Here is a 23,887-nt window from a genome sequence, read left to right as displayed (position 1 = left end):
TTTAGGCACAGGGATTGCACAATCACTTCACGTGCAGATTAAAAAGTTATGTTGGTATGCGAGCACGGGGATGTGTGTGTGAAATATTGGGTGACAGAGAGGAAGTTACAATCCTCCCTGCAAGAACACCTGGTGTATAAATAAGGTGATCACAGGTGAGATGAGGTTGGTGTGTTCAGAGGTGGAACAAGAGTCGAGAGGTAAAGGGAAACTAAACAAGAAAACAATTGCTACGCATGCTAGTTTTACACTAGCATGATACTTGTTTTGGCCACTGTGCCGTTTTGTTTTGTCTTGTTTAAACCACACCTGCCTAAAAGTGAAGAATGATGCTTTGCCGTTGGTAAGACACATATCACCCAACCAGCCCCGTCCATGGCAGGAGGTGGAACTGTCTCCTCCAAAGAGGAAAGAGAGGGAGAGAAAGAAAAGGGGGCTGGACAAGAGTGTGGAGGTGCAGCAGCGCGTCAGTTGGAGGCAGAAGAGGCGCCTATGTGTGAGGAGTGTGGGGGCTTTGGACATATTTATGGAGAGTGCCCATGGGCAGATGACTCAAGGCTCTCCAGCCCACAAAGGTGGATTCCCCCACCTTCACAGTGTTTCCTTCCCTCTCCTACCACAGCGAGATTGAGGTCTCAAGCTGGTGCATCATCTGCGGGGAGCGGGGGCACTTCCCAGACAACTGCCCACTCCCACAGGTAAAGGAGGAAGAGGACCACCAGCCAGCCCTGTGCTGTGCACACCCACCCCCTACAAGAGGTCACATGAAGGAGCGCAAACATGTGATTCACTGGAAAAGCAACCATTGGTTACTGAGCAGTTTGAGTTCTTGTAAAATACTGTGGTTTAATTCTATGCATCCAAAGTTAAGAATGAAGCCTGTTTGGTATTCTGTCTAAATAGTCTCAGTCCCAAACTTTTTTGTGACAAATTATACATTTAGGGCTTCTGTTTTTTGGTTTTTATTAATTTCATTTTTCAGTGCTTATTTTTAGCAAGTTGAGTTTCATATTACTTTCTTTCACTTTTTATATACTGGATGAAATTATTGTTTTTGGTTATTTTCCAAAATGCTTGGGTGTTTTTTTCCGTCAAAATATGTATAGTAGTATCTCAACAGTACTTGCACACTTAAATTGTACCTTTTTTCCTTTGCTCTCTTTCACAACAAAATCCCTATGTCACAGCTACATTGTTCTGGGGTTTTTGTGCATATGCAGGGATGGAAATAAAACTCCTATTGCATAGCAGTTTTACCCAGTCCAGGTTTTAATATAAGCCATTTAGCCCCAGTATATCGGATACAAGCTCAGGTGTGTCTTGTTAAACTCACAGTAAAACTAGAAATCATAGCCTTATTTCCATCCCTGTATATGCATTTTACAATTCTGTTTTAAATCCTCTGTAACAACAGCGATATAGCTTTAAATCCCTCGAACAAGTCTCCATTCCTAATTGTAATCTCATTTTAAATCTAGAAAATAGTCTTCAATAGAAATGTGCTGCCACTCAGTAGTTGGGTGGGTTTAAAGTAATCAGAAAGAATCAAAGACAGATACATGTCAGGAAGGAGGGACATTGGCCAGCTGCACTGGGAAAAATATATTTATTTATTTATTTATTTATTTAATAAATTTTTTGTATCAGGCAGGTGTTTTGTCGTTTAAACCCAAAAATCAGAAGCCAAGGGAAAAAAATGTGTTAATCAGGTTATTCTGCCTTTTATTGCAACTGTGGTACCATTCAGTAGAGCAAAAATTGGAAAGACAGACAGAAGGGGTACAGTTTTATTTATTGGGGAAAAAAAAGGTTTGACAACCACTGGGTTAGTAGAACAAAAACACAGCCTGGAAAAAAAAGTGGACACCTATGTTAAAACACCAATAACTCACTTAAAGGGGTGTCAAATAAGTCATAGAATGTATGAAACTAAATTACAAGAATGGAAAAATTATGAAGGTGCGGAAATTTTATTTAAAAAAAAAACAAAAAAAAAAAAAACACACACCTCTTTAGGTAACATTGGCTGTTGCAATCTCACACAGGCTGCAGAGTGCGGGTGTTGAAGAGATCCAAACATTATGGATGTATAACTATAGTTTTCAAATTAAAATATATCATAAAAATAAAAAAAAGTTATGCAGTTTGTGTAAAGAGCATCTACTGTGGCTTTCTATTACGCAACCGAAAATAAATCACATCAGCAGCTGCTTTAACAGACCGGCCTGCAATTCTACCCAGACACGAGACCCGTAACCACATCTACAGATACAGCTGGTGCAGGCAGGGAGACGGTTCTCAGTGCTGGCTCTCAGCCGAGGGGGACCTGGATCTGGACTGCCTCTTCTGCACTGGAGGGGATCGGGAGTGGGATCGAGACTTGGAGCGAGAGCGGGAGGGGGAGCGAGAGCGAGAGTGGGATCGAGACTTGGAGCGGGAGGGGGAGCGCGGGGCTGCCCGGGGAAGGGGCTTCCTCTCTGGGCTGTGGCTGAGCGAGCGGGACCTGGTACGGCTGTGTTTCCTGCTTCGGCTCCTGCTCGGGGATTTGGAACGGCTCCTGGATCGGGAACGACTGCGAGACCTGGTGTAGCTCCTGGAGCGGGAGCGGCTTCTGCTCCTAAAACAAACACATTTACATTAGATCCACCCACTTTAAAAGTATTTAAGTTTAGTTCTAAATATACAATACTCAACTTGCTTTAACACTGACTTGTATTATCTAGAGCAGTGGTTTAACCTGTGGTACGCGTACCTTTGTTGGTACGCGACAGGTTTGCCACTGGAGCGCACCAACAGTTTTTAGGACGATACGATTCCCCAAAACACAATGCTCCCTCAAATCTCACCATCGTAATGTATCAATCTGTTTGTATCACTGAATCAGAGACATGAGAAATTCTGATGCAGGGCTAAAATGGTTACAAATGTAACAAAAACAAAAATGCTGACGTGTGATAAGGATGGTAACAATTTGATCGAATAAAAATGCTTCTAAGTGCACAGAGGTATATTAACACCAGCAGAATATGGAACCCCAGTTTCTTGCAAGTTGTGATGGTGACCAAACATGTGAGTTCTGTTGTGTAAAAAAAAGAACAGCAACAAATAAATACACTTAAGGTTTGTGTATTGCATACGTGCCATTAACAAAATGCCCTAGAAACTTAAAATAAAGAAAATAATGAATGAAGGGTGGTAATGCAGCACAAAGCGCAATAATTAAAACAAAGGAAGTGAAAGGGTTACCTTACCAAGCTGAAAAAAGTTACTTTGCGAACTCCAATAAACCAATGTTATCTTTCGCCAGTCAAATCGTAGAGTGCCAAAATAAAGTTGAGTCAACACGTCTGTTGCGTCTCGCATCCCAGATACAATATATTTAGTTACATTGTTTACCGTCAGCAGTTGAAGTATGATTTAATTGCACAAGATTCCAGATGAGATCATAATATCTCTTCAGCCAAAGAATCAAGCACAGTAACTTAAGAGCACCATTACCATTAAGTAAAACAATATGTAGTTTTGTATTTAAGCAGGGTCACCTGTTGCAGAGAAAACAAAAGTTTATTTCTCAAACTGACCATTTAAAAAAATGTGACAGCATCACACACAGAAATACTTGGAACTGTAATTAGGAAGTGTACTATGTAATGCAGCTTACTTGATTGCAGTAAACAAAAACCCCACCATTTACTAAATTTAGCTCAGATTGTCATATTTTGTGCTTGTGGTGTATTTAATAATATCGTAAAGATAGCAGAACAAACTCACTGCAATTTAAACTTGTTTTTACTAAAGAATAAACGGTATGTAAATCAGAAGAGCTGTCTGTTACATGCGGTCAGATCAGGATGTCACTAACACTGAGCATGGCAGCTGCAGCATGCTGTCTCCATATTACTGTACAACTCTACACAATGAAAGGTGTGTTCATCCATTCCATACACAACACATGCAAAATATTAAACATAAACATGGAGTTCATGAATAGATTAACCATTCAGCAGAATGAGGCAACAAACAAGCGAGTACAGACACAAACCTGGCTAATGGGTAGGTCTTGGTTTTACAACAGCAGTTTAAGATTGCACATAGTTACTGGTACACCTGGCGGTCCCTGCTGGAAACACTGGTACTTGAGATGAAAAGGTTGAAAACCACTGATCTAGATGACCAAAGTGATGTCTGCTGTATCCATAAAGGTAAAAGCTGGAAGTGTGCAACTAAAGGCATAAAGTTGTAACGATCACTCTGCACAACTGAGAAGCAGTTGCACTGTCCTCCCTAAGGAGATACTACTGGCCCTATTCCTATAGCTAAATAAGTCAGCAAGAGTGACAGACAGCAAAAGCAGGGACGTCAGAGGTGTCAATTTCAAGAACAATCGGTTTATTATTGTGAACAATAATGTCAACAAATGAAAAAATGAACAAATGAAATGAAATGAATAATGATAAGTAAGGAATTCAAATAATTGCAGGTAACAGGTAAGAATAAAGCTGGTACAGATGTAGGGACAAACAGAAGGCTAAACAGATTCGCAAAGTAGAAATGAATATAGTGTCCGGAGGGTCTCCAATAAACCCACACTCACAAACACAACACACACAGATAAAGACCAAGGATAAATAAATAGATACAGACGAAAAACAGTGACTTGTGGAAACAATTACATTTAACAGTCTCTATGGCAATGGTGGGAAAATGACAGGTAGGCCCAACAAGTCCAGAAATAGCAGGGTAATTGAAATCCATACAAAGTAACAAAATAACAAAAATACAGGAAACAAAGTATCAAATTAAAGTAGAAAAAATCCAAACAAAAAAGAAATGATCTCACCCACAAATAAGGCAGTCCAGCAAAGTGTCCCGAAATGATGGTGATTGTAGAAGGTTGAAAACATTGAGTACGTTGAAATTGTTGAGCCTGTCCAGTAGTGTTGAGTTGAATGGTGAACAGTTGTTTGAAAAAAATCAGGAGGATCAGGAAAAAATGGAGGCTGTCACACATAAAACAACAAACACTAAACAGACCTAGAAAAACAGCTAAACTTAAACAAGTAACAGTGAAAACAAAAAGAGCAGTTTAGATAAAGCGCAGTGACAAAAGAAAATGAACGGATGCACTGGAATTATCTAAGGATGGTAATAGATTCACTGAAATTTAAGTAGAGAAAATGCTGTAGTTAAATGGATTCCTCTGAGAAAGGGAGTCTCCCTCAGGCCTGATTAGCCAGCTTTAATACAGGTGCTGGCTACTAAGGAGCTCTGAGATTGGAGGGGTGGAAATCTGAATGAGCCAATGGGGAGAGAGGATGAACAGAGGGTGGTTGCAAGGAACTATGGGAAATGAAGTTTTGACCTGGCCAGGCTACTGACCCTAATTAAAGGGACAGGTGGGTGAGACTTACACCCACATTATGTAGCATGGGAATTGCTACATAATCCCCCCCCCCACACTGGAGGTGCAAGGGACGAACGCCATAGTAGCGTTTTAAATTAACAATATTGACAGTATCCTCTTTGAAATAATCTGGCTCCCCCCACTTGACTTTGTAGTTGTTGGGTCCAAGTCTCTTGGTTACAAGAGCTGGCCCAAACCATTTAGGGGCAAGTTTTGCGGAAAACTTTCCAGAGGCATCAGATAAGGGGTGAGATCTTATCCAGACTAACTCACCTTCTTCATACTGACAGTGTGCTCTCCGGGCATTGTAATTCCGAGCTTGCCGTTTCTGAGCTTTGGCAACGTGATCCTTCACCTCTTCGGCAATCTGCTGCTGGCGATCTAGCAGTTGGTAGGGATCGGTGGATGGAGCAGGAGCAACAGCGATTAATCGGTCCAATGGGCCTCTGATGGTCCTTCCGAGCGCTAGTACTGCAGGAGAGAAGCCAGTGGTTTCATGTTTGGCGGTGTTGAGGGCGAAACGAAACTCGGGTAGCCACTGATCCCACAGCTGATGGTTTTTCCCGACGAAAGATGCAACCATGGTCTTTAAGGTGCGGTTCACGCGTTCTGTCAGGTTGGTCTGTGGGTGGTAGCTGGTGGTGAGTTTTTGTACTACTCCCCAGGTCTTGCACACCTCTGCGAGTAGCTGGCTCGTGAACTGAGGTCCACGGTCTGAAAGAATGTGTTGCGGTGTTCCCCATCGAGTGAATATTTCCTGCGTCAAAATGTTCACAATTTTGGTGGTCTTACTGTCCCGCAATGGAAACAGCTCAACCCACTTTGTGAAGTAATCAACAATGACCAGGATGTAAGTGTTACCTTTTTTACTTCTTGGGAAAGGTCCCATTAGGTCCAGACCCAGCATCTCTCCGGGCTCCTTCACAGTAGTGGACTGGAGTTGACCTGCAGGTTTGGTGTTGGACGGTTTGTACTTCTGGCAGGTTTGACACTCCTTTATGTGGCGCCATGTATCTTTACGGATGGAGGGCCACCATGCAACCTCCAGCATGCGCAACAGGGTCTTCATCCTGCCCAGGTGACCTCCCAAAGGGTTGTCATGGTAGTGGTGGAGGAAGGAATCCGTCAGCTGTTCCGGAATTACCAGCTGGTATCGGAATCCTTGTTTAGGAATGGGCACCCGGCGATACACAAGTCCCTGCTGTTGGATGAAGGAGATGCGGTTATCATTGGCAGTATTGGAAGCAATGTCATTGATGATGTCAGAGATAGCTGGGTCTTTGGACTGAGCGGCCGCAATCTGGTCCATGGTGGTGGGAAGATCCATGCTACTGGCAGGGGCATTGCTAGCACACACTGATGCAGAAGGAGTTGAAGGTGGTACAAGTGGAGCTCTGGAGAGTGCATCAGGTACAAGATTCAGACTACCTTTCCTGTAAATAACGGTAAAAGTGAATTGTTGTAGGCGAAGAGTCCAGCGGGTCAGTCTGGAAGAGGTTTTTGGGTTGTTGAATGCCCAGGAGAGTGCAGCGTGGTCAGTGACAACCTCAAACTCCATCCCCTCCAGATAATGCCGCCATTTTTCTACTGCCCACACGACAGCGAGACACTCCTTTTCAGATGTGGAGTAGTTTTTTTCGGCAGAGTTCAGTAATTTGGAGGCGTAGGCTATTACCTTCTCATCATCTCCTTCTAGCTGAGTCAGAACCGCTCCTAGTCCTACATCGCTGGCATCAGTAAAGACTCGGAACGTCTTGTTGATGTCCGGGTGAGCGAGGACTGGAGGACTGATCAAAGCTTCTTGGAGGAGTTTGAAACTCTTCTGGCACTCTCCTGTCCATTTCCAGGGGACATCTTTCTTTTTCAAGTTGTTAAGTGGGGCAGCAATATCCGCAAACCTGGGGATGTACTTGTGGTACCACCCTGCCAAACCTAGGAACCGTTGAACCTCCTTCAAGTTGGTAGGAATGGGATATTCCTGGATGGCTTGGAGCTTGTGGGGATCAGCAGCTACACCCTCACCTGAAACCACATGACCAAGGAAATGGAGAGTGTGTTTAAAGAAGTGGCATTTTTTGAGATTGAGAGTAAGACGGGCCAGATGAAGTTTGTGGAAGACAGCTTCGAGGTCTTGAAGATGCTGTGCGGAGTTTGGTGAATAGACAATGATGTCATCTATGTAGACGAAACAGATCTTCCCTCGGAGGTCTCCTAACACTCTCTCCATCAGCCGTTGAAAAGTGGCTGCAGCATTTTTTAACCCAAATGGCATTACATTAAATTGATAAAATCCAAAGGGTGTAGTAAACGCAGTCTTCGCTCTACTTGCTGAATCCATCGCCACTTGCCAGTAACCTGAGCGTAGATCAAGGGAACTGAATACCGCAGCACCACTCAGGGACTCCAGGATGTCATGAATGAGGGGCATGGGGTATGCATCAAAGATGGTCTTGGCATTCAGCTTTCGGTAGTCCACACAGAACCTGTAACCACCATCTTTCTTCTCTGTGAGCACCACTGGAGAGGACCATGGGGAGTTAGATGGTTCTATAACTCCGTCCAGAAGCATGTCTTGGACGTGTTCCTTGATTAAAGCCTTCTTCAGTGGAGACACTCTATACAGTCGACCCCGAACAGGGACTTCGTCCTCAGTGGAGATGGAGTGACGGGTGACGGTGGTCATTCCCAACTTATCAGTACAGACTGAAGACCACTTTTGCTGGAGGTTCTGGAGTTGTTGCTCGACAGGAGATGGTTCAGCTGAAGTGATGGTCATGGTCACCTTCGCCGGTTGGCATGGCTTTGGATCAGAGGTGGTAGGTGGCTGGCAAGATGTATGGAAGTAGAGGCTGACACTCGATAAGGACCTGTCCCAGGAAGCTTCCCCCTCATACCGTGGCAAAAAAGGATGGTAGGAGAAATCCTTCTGATGTTTGACACCATACTGCCTATTGACAATGTCAATCTGGGTATGAGTTTTCTCCAAGAAATCCAAGCCTAGAACAAGGGGAAACGTCAGGTGATGATCCTGTAGGACATATGTGCCTAGAAACCAGATCTCTCCGTGGAGAAGGTAAGTGAGGCGAACTTGACCTTTGGCCTGGTGTGACTGTCCATCCGCCAGCATGAAATACTGGTCCTGTGCAGACTCCAGCTCTTCCCCTGGATGAGCAATCATCCTCCAGAGACTCTCTCATTAGAGTGAAGGTGCTCCCAGTGTCCAGGACTGCAGGCCCTTGGAGCCCTCGAACGCCTACATCCACGATCAGCAGAGTCAGGCTTGCAGCAGGAACTATATTTTTCTTCTTCTGGCTTCTCACCATGCTGACCTCTGCCGGCTTCTTCGTAGCTCCTTTATGGCTCTTCTTGTCCTGAAAGGCTTTGCTGGAGTTTGACTTGACCCAGTATTCCCGCTGGGCAGCGTTGTCTCTCTCCACCTGGGTCCCGATGCGCACCAGTTCTGCCACTGTCTTCACCGTTCCCCTCAGACAGCTTGCCATTTTGGGATTACAGCTGTTGAGAATCCGTCGAACCACTTCAGACTCCTCCAAGTCTGGCTTCCAGCGCAGACATAGGGCACGATAGTCATAGGCGAAGTCAAGGATTCGCTCGTCAGGCAGCTGGACTCTGGAGCAGAGTCGGTCTTCCACTTCGGTCTGGTAGTCAGACGGCAGAAAGGCTTGACGGAAGACAGTCTTGAACTGTTCCCAGGAGTGGATTCCCTTGCGCTCCGCGACCCACCAGCTCTTTGCTGAGCCTTTCAGCACACTGGACATGGTTGCCATGATCTCATAGGGTGTCATGGGTCGTAGCGCTAGGAATTCATCACATTTGTCCAGGAAGTCAATGGCATCGCTGCTGGCCTCCCCGCCAAACTCTGGGAAGTTGATTTTAATGGGCAGCTTTGCTTGGGAAAGACTTCCTTCAGTTCTGGAGCCATGGTAATCAGCAGACCCACCATCAAAGGAGAATTGTTGTGGTGCAGACCGCTTTCTAGAGGAGAGAGACGGCAAAGAAAGTGGCAGACGAGGGGTGCTGGTCTTTTTGAAGAGTTTCTTCAGCTCTTCTCCCCACAGCACATCCCGGCGTTTCAGGCACTTCACCACTTCCAGATCCATTTCGTCAAGGGCCTCTTGCATTCGATTCTCCATATCTGTGAAGCGTCCTTCGATGTAACCTCGCAGGACCTGTTCACGATTAATGCTGCTCTCCTGTAACTCAGACAGCTGTGTTTCCAGTTGCTCAACACGGTCAGTGAGATGGGAACAGTGCTCAGTCAATTGCCCTATCGCAACGCTGTCAGTAAGGTTCCCTTCATCATCATCGCCTCCAGAAAGATCTGCCCCTTCCTGTGAAATGTACAGGTCACTAATGCGGGTGGTTCTCTCTGTGATAGGCTCTCTGATAGTCACATGGGGTCTATCTCCAATCTCAGAGAAGTTTAGCGAAGTCAAGGTCTGATTTTCCATTTCTGACATTAAGTTCCCAACAATTTAAACTGATGAATTTAGATATGAATTTAATGACACAAAGGGTCCCCGTACGGGCCACCAATTCTGTAACGATCACTCTGCACAACTGAGAAGCAGTTGCACTGTCCTCCCTAAGGAGATACTACTGGCCCTATTCCTATAGCTAAATAAGTCAGCAAGAGTGACAGACAGCAAAAGCAGGGACGTCAGAGGTGTCAATTTCAAGAACAATCGGTTTATTATTGTGAACAATAATGTCAACAAATGAAAAAATGAACAAATGAAATGAAATGAATAATGATAAGTAAGGAATTCAAATAATTGCAGGTAACAGGTAAGAATAAAGCTGGTACAGATGTAGGGACAAACAGAAGGCTAAACAGATTCGCAAAGTAGAAATGAATATAGTGTCCGGAGGGTCTCCAATAAACCCACACTCACAAACACAACACACACAGATAAAGACCAAGGATAAATAAATAGATAGACGAAAAACAGTGACTTGTGGAAACAATTACATTTAACAGTCTCTATGGCAATGGTGGGAAAATGACAGGTAGGCCCAACAAGTCCAGAAATAGCAGGGTAATTGAAATCCATACAAAGTAACAAAATAACAAAAATACAGGAAACAAAGTATCAAATTAAAGTAGAAAAAATCCAAACAAAAAAGAAATGATCTCACCCACAAATAAGGCAGTCCAGCAAAGTGTCCCGAAATGATGGTGATTGTAGAAGGTTGAAAACATTGAGTACGTTGAAATTGTTGAGCCTGTCCAGTAGTGTTGAGTTGAATGGTGAACAGTTGTTTGAAAAAAATCAGGAGGATCAGGAAAAAATGGAGGCTGTCACACATAAAACAACAAACACTAAACAGACCTAGAAAAACAGCTAAACTTAAACAAGTAACAGTGAAAACAAAAAGAGCAGTTTAGATAAAGCGCAGTGACAAAAGAAAATGAACGGATGCACTGGAATTATCTAAGGATGGTAATAGATTCACTGAAATTTAAGTAGAGAAAATGCTGTAGTTAAATGGATTCCTCTGAGAAAGGGAGTCTCCCTCAGGCCTGATTAGCCAGCTTTAATACAGGTGCTGGCTACTAAGGAGCTCTGAGATTGGAGGGGTGGAAATCTGAATGAGCCAATGGGGAGAGAGGATGAACAGAGGGTGGTTGCAAGGAACTATGGGAAATGAAGTTTTGACCTGGCCAGGCTACTGACCCTAATTAAAGGGACAGGTGGGTGAGACTTACACCCACATTATGTAGCATGGGAATTGCTACAAAGTTAATCTACTTTATTCAGCATTTAGAAGTTAGACACCGATACAAAACATACTGATGCAAAAAAGTAAAACGCAACACTCAGGTCTAATGGATTTAAAGCAAACATTTTAAACAGATATCAAACAAAAATCACTGAAAATGTTAACAAATACAGATCAAAGATTCATGATACGTTTACAGTATGAAACCTGACACACTGTCAAAATGAAAACATTACAAAGTTAATATCAGGTATGACCTCCCTGAGCATTAACACAATCCTGACAGCATTGACACATAGACCTGATCAGCCTCTGGACAGACTGCTGTGGGAAGTTCCACCACTCTTCTGGGCAGCTGCAGCCAGCTGGCGAAGGTTGGCTGGCCGCGATTGTTTCTTGTGGATGGCAGTGACGATTTGGTCCCACAGATGTTCTATTGGACTCGGGTCAGGAGAAAAAGCTTGTCACAGCATGACCTCGACACTGTTCTCTGGAAGTTGTGCAATTGTAATCCTAGCACTCAGTGGTCTTGCATTGTCCTGCTGGAAAATCGACACTTCCGGATTGGCTTGCAAGAAGAGAAAAACTGTTGCCTCATGGATTTCATCAACGTATCATTGAGCAGTAAGGTTGCCCTCAATCTGCACCAAAGACATTCTTGTGTTAAATTAGATTCCTCCCCACATCACAATTCCACCGCCCCACTGGTTGGCTTGAACACCGTAACAGTCAGCATAACGCTCACCACGTCTCCTCACACGTCGTCATCCGTCAGGTCTGTTAACCCTTTGCGGTCCTATGTCGGACCTGGTCCGACATTACAATTTTCCTTTTCCGGTCAAAAAGACAGGGCTATAGATGCAGTACTGAGTGTCCTGTTGATATGCAGTGCCTTTTAAACCTGTTTTACTCTGAATAAAATTACTTTTAAACAGCATGTGTAACATAAACAGTGAGTGTGAAAATAAACTGGACCAGACGCGCCTGACAGGTGCTGAATAAATGGACCGCTAAGGGTTAAGGGCAAAACATCATTCATCGGTGAATAAAACACTCCACCACTCTCTCTGCCGCCAGCTCAGATGTTCTCTGGCTCACAGAAGACAGCGATTTCGTCTCTCAGCTGTCAACATGTTACCCCTGAACGGCCTCTGAACATGCAAATCATTTTCATGCAGACGGCGAGCTAAAAGTCATTCTGCTGATGCGCTGGAATTTCTCATGCTGTAGCCACTGCAATCTGAAAATGATTACGCAGACGGATCAGTCGGATGTGACGGTCCTGGGCCGGTGTGGTAACCCTCTGCCTTCCAGGACGTGGCCTGTCCCTCACCGAGCTGGTTTCCTGGTTTCTCTGGACTAGTCTGCTGATTGTTGAAGCAGAACATCTCATTCTCCGGGAAACTTCACAGACAGGCCGCCTTCAAATCATGCCGATAGCAACCAGGCGATCTTCATTACTCAAGTGGGGCATTATTATTTATTTCTTAGCCGACGCCCTTATCCAGGGCGACTTACAATTGTTACAAGATATCACATTATTTTTTACATATAATTACCCATACATACAGTTGGGTTTTTACTGGAGCAATCTAGGTAAAGTACCTTGCTCAAGGGTACAGCAGCAGTGTCACCCACCGGGGATTGAACCCACAACCCTCCGGTCAAGAGTACAGAGCCCTAACCACTACTCCACACTGCTGCCCATCATATCTTCGCTGTTCTTAAAATCATGTTTTTTCGAACGGCTATTTACACAGATTCTTAACTCATTTTGGCAATTTTAACTCAAGTCAAAATACCAAACACTAAGCACTTGGCAGTTTTATCCCAAGGAACAATACTACTCAAACAATAAAGAAACCTATCTGCTCACTACTTAATGTAAATAACAGTATGTATGTGCCCAATGAGCTATTGATGCAATACTTACACTGCTGCATTTTCATTGTGCATCAGTATACATGCTCAGTTTGGGGGGGAATTGAGTAACAGTAAACCAAGTATAGTACACTTGGCACTCTACCCTTTTCACAAAACATGTATATACTTACTTCCTCTTGCGATCCTCAGTCAGTTTGAGTTTGCGTCCGTTAAGCTCAGTTCCATCTAGTTTATCAAGGGCGTTCTTCATATCGCGGCGTGAAGCAAACTCCACCACTCTGGAAACAAACAGAAACACACATATATCAGAGAGGGATTACAGGGAGACCTACAGGCTTTACTGGCGTTAGTACAGCAGAACCCCTTCATTCCCTATTTCCATTACCTCCTGCATATACAGAGAAAATAAAGCTGATGGCACAGAACCCATGGGAATATAATGTGTATATAATGTGTTCAGTAACCCTCTGAAATAAGTGTCAAGCGCAAATTATGATTAAACAAATGAAGGTAAAATACAGGCAATAAACTTAGTAATACTGAATGGTTAAGCGAATAATCAATTAAAATCTTTGTTGATGACTGTAAACTAGTCTACTTCACCAGTAATCGTAGCAGCACTAGCTGAAACCAGTTCTGGAATGTAATACGTTGTGGCCTGGTTTGTACAGGAACTTACCCTTCATTCTTATTGGATGTGTGTGCATCCACAAATGTGACTTCACCAACCTTCCTCATCATATCCTTCAGATCCTGGTTTGTAAATAAGAAAACAAGATGTTACAAAAACTCAGAGAAATCTCTTATTTTATGGTTACAATTTTAGAATGCACATTACAACTCTTAAACACATTATAACAAGACAATGCATACCCAAGATTTGTGTCTGCATTCCAAAGAAAAAAAAAAACTGCAGCCCGGCATAACACCAGCTTCACCTGCTTGAGAGATTTAGAGATAAAACTTCAACCTCCTCCACAGCCTGTGCTGCATTAATGGACACCAACAGCAGAGTCAAGGATCAGCCACTCAGACAATGCCCAGTTGTGCATTATCTGGAAATCGCATCTCTTGGGTGAGTCAGGACCCCACCCTAACAGGTAGAGGCTACATCCAAACCCATGGCCGTCTGATGAATATTTTCAGTGTGGTAAATCCTTTCGTGTTCTGAGCTGCATCTGTGTATCCAACCACTACTTTCAGAAGACTACAGCACATTGCTTTGGCAGCATTCCAGGCATCTTTTATTTTTTTTTAAAGAGATTCCACTTTCAGAGATAGAGGTGGATTACCCATGTAAGATTATTGACAGTCCATGACAGTGAAATAGCCGGATTACACAAGTACCCGACTTAACCCTTCCGTTACGGCAGCACTAGAAATCGTTCATATATGAACAATGATGTAATGGTGACATTAGACACCCATTTTTAGTCTTTTTAAACAACCATCGATTGCTCAAAAAAGTCCCGTTAGGTCAGTCAGTCCTCAAACAGGTCTAATGTTCACCGGAGTGGAAGGGTTAAGTGTGGAAGGAAACGGTAAAACCCCTAAAGAGGTCTCCAAAGGGATGCAAAGCAGGGATGTGGTCTCGTTGGGATGCCCCTGCTCAACGGTAGAATATACCACACTACAGGTGGCAATACCATTAGGTTAGGACACTGTGGAATAGCATCATGTGGCTTCCAAGATTAAAGGTGTCAGTACTACAGCGAATGAGAAAAAATGACCCAGCAAAAGGTGCAAGTACGACGTACTCCATCTTCTGTAGTCCCCCATTCTCAAATTTGGCAACTGCACTCTCCATGTAGCTGAAAAGCAAATCATCATGGGAACCAGCTGCTTGAGCCGATTACCAACAGTACAATCTGGCTCCACAGTGCAACTGCTACTTCCAAACTGGTAGGTGCTGGCTTTTGGATACGGCTTAAACACAAGCAAAAGGTGGTGGGGTAAAGGAAATTGCTTAAAAGGGCACAGTTCAAGCAGTGGATGCCTGAAATACTGATAAAACACTGCAGCCAAATACCCCTGTCCTCCATCCTCCCAAATTAAAGTATATTCAACTTGTATCTACTGAGAGAAAGCCCTCCTCCCACCCCAATCACATTAGCTATTGCGCTACTTACCATTTAGAACCCAGGGCGGACCTTAAGCAAAGAGCCACTTGTCCAAATAGCAACCAGACCAAGCCTTGTATAGCCTTTGAGAAAGGGATGCGGCTTTGGGTTTCGGAATCCAACTTCCATAAGAAAGGAACCACCAGAGTAAGGAGGCTCCAACCGTTAACACCCCCTTCCGCCAGCAACAGAAAAAAAACCAAATGGGGAAGAAAAAGAAACTGCAGCCAGGGAAGCCAGACCACAGACCCTCAGGATTGCAGCTATGGACCTCCTAAGGCTGACCTGCGCTAGACCACTTTCACCCGCTAGGGGGCCCCAGCCAAGATATAGACCACGGCAACTGTGTGTAGGGAGAGGCACCAAATGGACACTATTCAGGACAACAGCAGGAGAGGTCGCTAAATCACAATAGACACCCATTCCCCTAGTCCCATAAGGGAGGGGGGGAGGGTGCAACGCCACTCAGGAGATACCAGATAAGAGCAGGTTTAAAATAAAGTTTAAGACATACTTGGTTAGAAGCTTAGAAATAAAATGGATTGTTTACAAGACTGGTAAGAGTTACAAATCTACTTAACAAAAAAGATGTAGTTATAAAAAAAAAAAAAAGTATTGCATAGCATACTGAAGCTTCACATCATTTTTAACCAGCATCCCAGGTATAAAACTGAGGTAAAGGGAGGGGGTAGAGTACAAATTGACAAGTGGATTTAATTGTTAGACAAAGATCTGATCAATCTGATGAGGTCTGGGTAATAAATCCAGGAGAGAGCAACAACAAGGAGCACTACATACCCTTTCATGGCTTGGCTGGGCAAGGGTGTGCCTGCATATTGCTGGTTCCAACAGGGTTTACAGAATTTAGTTAAGTTTTATTTTTCAAGGAGGTGTTCTGTTTAAACCTGTGTTTTATCAATGGGATGACTGTTTTATGCCAAAAATCAGAAACAAGACAAGTTCAGCTGGAAGATTCAATTAAACTTAGATCAGTGCTCTAACCTGCCAACTTATCCGGGACGAGAGGTTCTCAACAATGATTCTGTGCTCTGTGCGCACAGGAGGACCATACCTGCAAGACAAAGTATACACTTAAGGCTGCTACAAAAGCATGCAATGGCTTATCAGAAACATGTTTGTCAAAGTGCATTTCAATGGTTAAGAAAAAGGCTTGTCTTTATGCAGGTCTTACCAGCTTTGCTTTACAGTTATAATCCTACAGAATAAGCCAGGTGCATTTAAGAGTGAAGTGTAGCAGACCTGGGGTCAATTCCAATGCAATTGTGCAATTCTTAATTAAGAGCAATTACAATGTCATTGTAGTTGAACCTTGGCACACCCTCAGAATTGTAATTAAACCACATAATTGATTGATTGCAGTTCAATTACACATGTCACTCGATCATTTTGATATTTTCAGCCACTTTTGGTGACCCCCATTTATTTGAAAAAAATAAGCTATATAATATGTTTCTGTATTTGTACCTGAGATTATTGCTTGGTTATTTTGGATAACTACAATAAACATGTTAATGTGTGATGTTGTAATTGTAATCACTGCAGCATAATTGCAACTAATTGAATAAACCAGCATTAATTCTAATTTCAGCACACCATTATGCTAGAATTGTAATTATAATTGGCCACAGGTCTGAAGCGTAGCATCTTACATGGAGCCGCGAGTTCGACGATAGCTGCTGAACCGCGGAGAGAACCTTCCACCACCTCCACCTCCTCTCCCTCTGGGAGAGCGGGCATGCTCTATTGTGACCCTGTGTAGAAACCAAACAAGAGGTAGTCTCATCATACTCAATATATCACAGCCAATACATTGAAGAGAATAGTACAGTACACCCTCGCTATACCACCCTTCATTATAACAAACCAGACCCCTGAACCCCAAATAAAAAATGATAATAATCCCACACTGTCAACATCCCGGTCTGTACGCACAGGATGCCACCTCCGCAGTGAAGTCAACTCTTTTGTCTTAATAAAAAGCGTGAGCTGTGTAACTATGCCTCCGAAACGAAAATCATTTTATGTTGCAAAGCTGGAAACTATACTGATCATTTGAAAAAAGGAATAATGCAGGAACATCTCTGTCGTGAATATAGGTTGTCAAAAGGCACTCTTTTTGGCTTGTTCAGCAACCATGTGACAAAGCAAAACTGATTAAAGAAAAACAAAAACAACGAATCTGATTAAGTTTTCATGTCGGGTTGACTTGGAATAAAAGATCAGTTTGGGATTCTTGCACGTTGGATTAAGATTTGGTGCACTTTGAAACGATTCATGACAGATTGATTTTGAATAAAAGTTTAGCTTCAATTTGGGATTTTTGCACTGAGTTTTAATTCTTTAACAAACTGGATAAAGCAAAGGCAGAAAAACGGCATACATGAGACGAACAGGTACATGGAATTCATCTCATTAACTTACTCCAACAGTTTATCGTTCATTTTGATTGTCCTTTTGCTAAAAAGAACCCCTCGATATAACAAACAAGGCTTGGACCCAAACGGGTTCATTATAGCGAGGGTGTATTGTATATCTTTATTCTGTGGGTGGTGTGATAACTTCGGGGGTATCTACAAAGTTCAGTAATGTGTTTGGTAAATTGCTATTAAACAAGCTTTAAAATATAAAAGCAAAAGAATACACTTTAGAAGGAGATAGTTGGCAGTACATTTACTCAATTTGCCAACGGTTTTAAAAATATCCCCCTAGTACTGGAATGAAAGCCAATCAATTTAACTGATCCACTCGAAGGCCCCATTTGGTTATTTTGTGGGACCAGACAGTCAACCAAAACGGTCCAATTGATGGTTGTTTAAATACTAAAACCATACCTAATCATAAGAATAAGGAACATAAGGAAAAATTCTCAATCTCCAATATTAAAGAAACATGGCACCATTATAACAGATCAGCAAAATATTAGACATTTAAATCTTTTTATCCATTCTATATAAACCAGAATCCAAACCTGTGATATCCCAAATAAATACATTTTTCAAAAAATTAAAAATACCTGCACTGTCAGATCTCTATTCTAAAATACTATACAATCCGCTGACTAGTGAAGCGCTGCAAAAAGCAATGCATGCCATGCCCTGTGGAAAATCTCCTGGCAAGGAAGGATATCCAATTGAATTTTAGAAGCACTTTTGCTCTCCTATCTCCCTTACATTTTTCAAAATGGTTAATTAGTTATATACTTGTAGCTCACTGTCACAGCCTATGACTACAGCTTTAATTTCTCTCCTGTTAATAAAGATCAGGCACTCTGTGCTAATTATCATCCAATATAAACACAGACATAAAAATAATTAGTAAATCCATTGCATCAAGATTAGAAAGTGCTCTTCTGGGTCTAATTCACTCTGACCAGACAGGGTTTATAAAAAAACAGGCAATCCTCAGATATGTTAAATGGCTTTTTAACATCATACACCTGGCTTCAAAAATGAATAACACTACTGTGGTTGTCTCCGCAGCTTTTGACAGGGTCAATTGGTCTTATTTATTTCCTGTTTTAGAAAAATGTAGTTTTGGGAAATATATTCTTGATTGGATTAAGATTTTACACAGCTCACCCTATGCCTCAGTTATCACAAATTGAATAATTTCACAGCATTTTAAACTATTTAGAGGTACTAGACAGGGCTTCCCACTCTCTCCCCTGTTATTTGCAGTTCAGATGAATATACTGTCCAAACTTAATTATTTATTTTCCATGGTTCCGGTTTACCCTAAAATCCAGTGATTTAATACCCTTAACCAGGCTATTACTAAATTGTATTGGAAACATAAGAAACCACAGATTAAATTTGCTACACTTCAAAGTTGCAAATCCAAAGGTGGCTTAGCAGCCCCTGATTTTTTAAAAATATTTTCTTGTTCTCCAACTTAATTTAGCAAAATGTCTAGACTCGCAAGATGAAACCTCCCCAGCTTGGATAAATCTGGAGGATTCAGATTTAAGATCGTTACATATTAAGGACATCCCCTTTGTAAGTGAAGAGATTCGGAAACACTCCTGCTTCAGTCATCCATGTATCTCCGTTACAGTCAAAGCCTGGTTAAAAAATTACTGGGACCAATCTGCACCCATCTCAATATTCTCCCATGTGGCACAATCCTGACTTCCCCATAGCAGGGAAACCATTTGAGTTTATTTCTTGGAGACAAAAGGGTATTACCCATCTATACCACCTCTGAGGATGGGAAGTTTCTCTTAAATGAGGAACTAAGAAAAATTCTGCCTCCATAAAAACAGCTACTTTCAATATCTTCCATTACGACACTCCCTAAACTATCCACTGAACTAAAACTCTTTACCCCTTCTGACCTAGCTCAACATCTCCTAAAAGACCCCTCTTTTAGGAGATGTTGAGCTAGGTCCTGGTCCTCAGGGCCGGTGTCCCTCCTGGTTTTTGTTCCAACTGTACCCTAAATTACTTAATTGGACCAATTACGTGCTTTAGAAGGTTAATTGGTTCAATTAATTAATTTAGTCTAGAGTTAGAACAAAAACCGGGAGGGACACCAGCCCTCCAGGACCAGGAGACCCCTGCCCTAAAAACAGAGGAGTGAACCGGTTTGTTTCTAATATATATACAAATTGTTGATAGCTAATGGAGAGTAAATTGTTGCCCGAATTAATTGGTCAGACATCTTAATTTGCCAAATGATTCTGTCTTTTGGGGCAAAATATGTAATAGTGCCCTCTCAGTTTCTAAAAATACAAAAATCAACCTTATTCAATATAAAGTTCTTCATAGAGCACACCTTTCCAATAGAAGGCTGTTTCTAATGGGACTCTTAACCCTTTGCGGTCCATTGTCGGACTGGGTCCGACATTGCAATTATTCCTCACAGGTCCTTTGTCGGACTGGGTCCGACATCATTATAGCAACGCAATAAACGGGTGTTTAGTCGTTTTTTCTCCGGAAAAAGCCGAGAAAACCATTCAATTGCCGAGTGGTAGCGACAGGAGCCGAGACAAGTCGGAAAAAAAAAAAAAAAAAAAAAAGGCGTATTTCATGAATAGTCATACATGGTATCAGGTATCAGATAATGGGCGTCCATAATAAACAAGCTGGCTAAGTGCGTCAGCGCACTGAGACTATCATGGACATTTGCAGAGCTTTTTTCAGATGTTATAGTAATAAAATAATGACTTTGATCGCATTATTGAGGAGTTTGGTGATAAAACGAGTGATCTGGAGATGATCGATCGGTATGTACGACTATTATTATTATTATTATTTATTTCTTACACAGCTGAACGCTATAGCAAACAAAAGGCTGGGGAGGGGCTGGAGATGCCTAGTGTGTGCTTTGTTGATATGCAGGGCCATTTAAACCCGTTTGACTGTGAAAAAAAATACTTTTAAACAGCGCGTATAAAATTAACTGCGCGTGTGAAAATTAATTATTCCTGGCGTGCCTGACGCGCGATTAATAAATGGACCGCAAAGGGTTAAATACTCAATTATGTCAGTACTGTCAGGGAGATGAACTAGACAATTATATCCACGCACTATGGCACTGTCCAATAATAGAAAACTACTGGAAATGGTACCGAGCTCTCTGTCCTGTATCCTTGGCTCGGACATTCCTGACTCTCCTGCACGGTGTCTACTTGGGGATCTACCACAATTTGAAACCCTTTCAAAAGGAAAATAAATTATTACTATCCCTCACTATTGCAAAAAAAGTAATTTTACTAAACTGGAAACATAGAACAAACTTGTTGGTCTCTTGTGTTTTAATGTGTATGTGTATGTGTGTGTGTATATATATATATATATATATATATACATATATATATATATATATATATATATATATATATATATATATATATATATTTCTCTTATTTATTTTATACTGTATGCTGATATACACTTGCATTACTCTGTGTATGCATGTATGTATAGGTATATATGTATTTAGGTGTATTGGCGTAGTTACACAAAGAGCACATGCTCTGTTTCCCCAGTTATTTGTTTATTTAACCCCCCCCACCCCGATTACTTTGAGGTCTTTATTTATTTTATAGTTTGCTTACATAATAACCGTGCAATGATATCCAAAACTCTGTAACAAGGTTCCCTATGGAGTGGGTGGGTTCAGTGGGAAGGGTGGATGTGTTTTGTTCAATTTGTATTATTAAAAAAATACCTTAGCCTTACAAATCTATGTATTACCTTTCATTGCACAGTTCTTTCCCATTCAGTTCATAGACTGCATCATCAGCATCTCTGTGGTCATCAAACTCCTGTATAACAAGCAGTCAGGCATCATTTTAACAATGGAAATGTAGTGGGGGAAAAAGTTGCTGGGCATGTGCTGTATGTACATAGGTTTGCAACAGCTCTATGGATATCTTTGAATGCACAAAGTGTGCTCCAGGTGTTTTTGAGCATGGGAAAGCTTAGCAGCAAACACATCAAGACCAAATCTTCAGGAAACAATGTTTGAAATCTGCTAAAATACTTAAAATCAAATCATGTTAAAACGTGTATGCTACAATGGGTAGTGTCCCATTACATTTAACGTTTTTTTTTCCTAGTGTAAAATGTGTATATGAAGTTCTAAAGTTCAATAGCAATGCACAGACTAAGGTAAAGACACTTACCACAAAGCCAAAGCCGTTTTTTAGATTGATCTCCCGAATGTGCCCAAATCCTCTGAAAAACTTCTCCACATCCCTCTCTCTGGCGTGGGGGCTCAGCCGACCGATAAATACTCGACACCCGCTCATTTTCAATTGCTTCACTGTGGAAAACACAAGCAGGAATCTAGAAATCAATTGAATTCTGAGAGCCTCCTTGTCTAAATTTGATTTAAAAAGCTGCTTCGGCGTAATGGAACAAACATCGCAATTTTCAAACAGGAAATAAACGTAACATTGTGTTCGTGGTAACATGCACACAAATACATTGCTCTCTTAATCCATCCTAGTTAGTGAAGGTAGCGTCACACCGACATTGCGAAGTGTTGCGTTAAGACAAGTTTGGACTTACCAACACCGATACAGGGGTAGTGTTCCTCAATAAAAGCAACTTGCAGCTCCACGTAGAAATATAGTATACTACGACTACTGGCACTATTAAAGCCTAACTAGACAACAGCACGACGACCGCTAACAACTACAGATCAGGAACACGGATCCCCTTCTTATCCAACCAACACTACTTAAAGGTTTCAACATCCCTCCCCTCGACTCCTTCTCCCATCGGGCAACTCACACTCAAATAGAAAACTGCCACATTTTTTGCTTATTAAGCTTTCATAAATAATTGTAATAACAACAAAGTTATTTACAAAAATACAGCCGCAACTTCAGTCCATGCCACATCATATGCGATTACACCTAACCCCTAAACCTATCACTATCAAACTAACTATTTCAATACTTTCTCTTATTTCAACACCGTTTCTTTTGTACCCTCTAGCGGCCTCTAGTGGCTAGTACTACATCAACGCTCACCTCACTGAACTACAAGACAATACGCAGTAACGTTAACCAATATTTCATAAATACATTCATAATTTCTATATTTTCCTGACTTGTGTTAAAACGACTTATTAATGCTTGATGAGATTCTGGGATCAATAAGCTACTAACAACCAAACGAGCAAGGTGGGCCGAATGGCCTCCTCTCGTTTGTAAACTTTCTTATGTTTTTTAACGCGCACACATTTGGCAGAATGTTCTATTTTTGAGAGGGTGTGTTGAGTACCGTAACCCAACCAATAGTCAAATATTTACATTTACCAAGAAACATTACCAGACTCAAATTAACCATGTATCCACATCCCGCAAACTCACTGTCAGTAATCTTTTTTGGGGTTTCCTATTATCAGTAAGAGACATGAAATGCTTATCTATATATTTTAGAGAAAGTGACATGGGTGGTTATATAATTCAACAGCTGCTGGCAGCCACGGAATCAGATTTTCTTTCTTTTTTTTTAAGCCAATGTTTTTTCTTGTTTTTTTCAAACTGGTATAAACAGTTATTTTACATTGTGAGGGACCTTGTGCCATCACATAACCTTGCTCTATCTTGTATAAATCTCAAGACTGCGTGAAAACAAACAATTCGTCAGGCAGCGAGCCGCGCATATTTTTTGAATTCACAATAAACGAAACAAAATAATGTATTTCCCCGTCCACTTGAATACTCACATCTTTTTTAATTGTTTACATATTTGTTTCACACACCCAAACTCTCTGAATATTTCGAGTGACAGGCCTCAGTTTTAAATGCTTCACCTCAACACTCACCTCCTTCCCCTCGGAGATCTGCTGGAAAATGGCGACGGAATCAGAAAGGCAACCGGAAAACGATCCAGAGTGCAGCACGCGAGCAGAAGAGTCGACACCTGCAGGCGCGGAGGTGACATTGATATGGAACGCCACGCGAGTGAAAAACGCGCGTTATTTAGAACACGTTTCAAATATTTCGTACACGTTCTATCCCCTTCAGACCTTAATTATGTTCCAAGGTTGTGAAAAAATATAATAATGCCTTTTTCCATCCTTAATGCAACCACAAATGAGACTGAATAAAAAAAAAATTAAAATCAAAACTCTTTAATTGTTAAATTATTTGTCCATTTGAATGGACATCGGGTCCAAACAGTTGTAAAATACCAACATCATATGATAGCATCATATATATGTTTAGTCTTATAAATGTAACATTGACATCACATGG

The 23,887-nt window shown here is 41.8% G+C and overlaps 1 protein-coding gene across 5 annotated transcripts; it reads right to left on the bottom strand.

Annotated features, from left to right (window-relative positions):
- Positions 1 to 1,773: 1,773 nt before the first annotated feature.
- LOC117419610 (serine/arginine-rich splicing factor 5-like) lies at positions 1,774 to 23,592 on the bottom strand. 5 transcript variants are annotated; one of them, XM_058991284.1, is made up of 8 exons: positions 23,443 to 23,586; positions 21,800 to 21,939; positions 21,369 to 21,439; positions 16,821 to 16,922; positions 16,153 to 16,222; positions 13,710 to 13,783; positions 13,201 to 13,308; positions 1,774 to 2,617 (listed from the first exon to the last, which is right to left on the bottom strand). In XM_058991284.1, exons 2-8 carry the CDS (start codon positions 21,923 to 21,925, stop codon positions 2,299 to 2,301), a joined length of 870 nt encoding a protein of 289 aa, XP_058847267.1. In that variant the 5' UTR covers positions 21,926 to 21,939; positions 23,443 to 23,586; the 3' UTR covers positions 1,774 to 2,298. The 5 variants fall into 5 exon arrangements, 4 of the variants coding, with proteins under 4 accessions (XP_058847267.1, XP_033888418.2, XP_033888427.2 ...); XM_034032527.3 differs by having other exon boundaries at positions 23,455 to 23,585; XM_034032536.3 differs by having other exon boundaries at positions 23,356 to 23,470.
- Positions 23,593 to 23,887: the final 295 nt, after the last annotated feature.

Source organism: Acipenser ruthenus, chromosome 18 (assembly GCF_902713425.1).
Source record: "Acipenser ruthenus chromosome 18, fAciRut3.2 maternal haplotype, whole genome shotgun sequence".
NCBI lineage: Eukaryota > Metazoa > Chordata > Actinopteri > Acipenseriformes > Acipenseridae > Acipenser > Acipenser ruthenus.
This window is presented reverse-complemented; position numbering and strand designations above follow the sequence as displayed.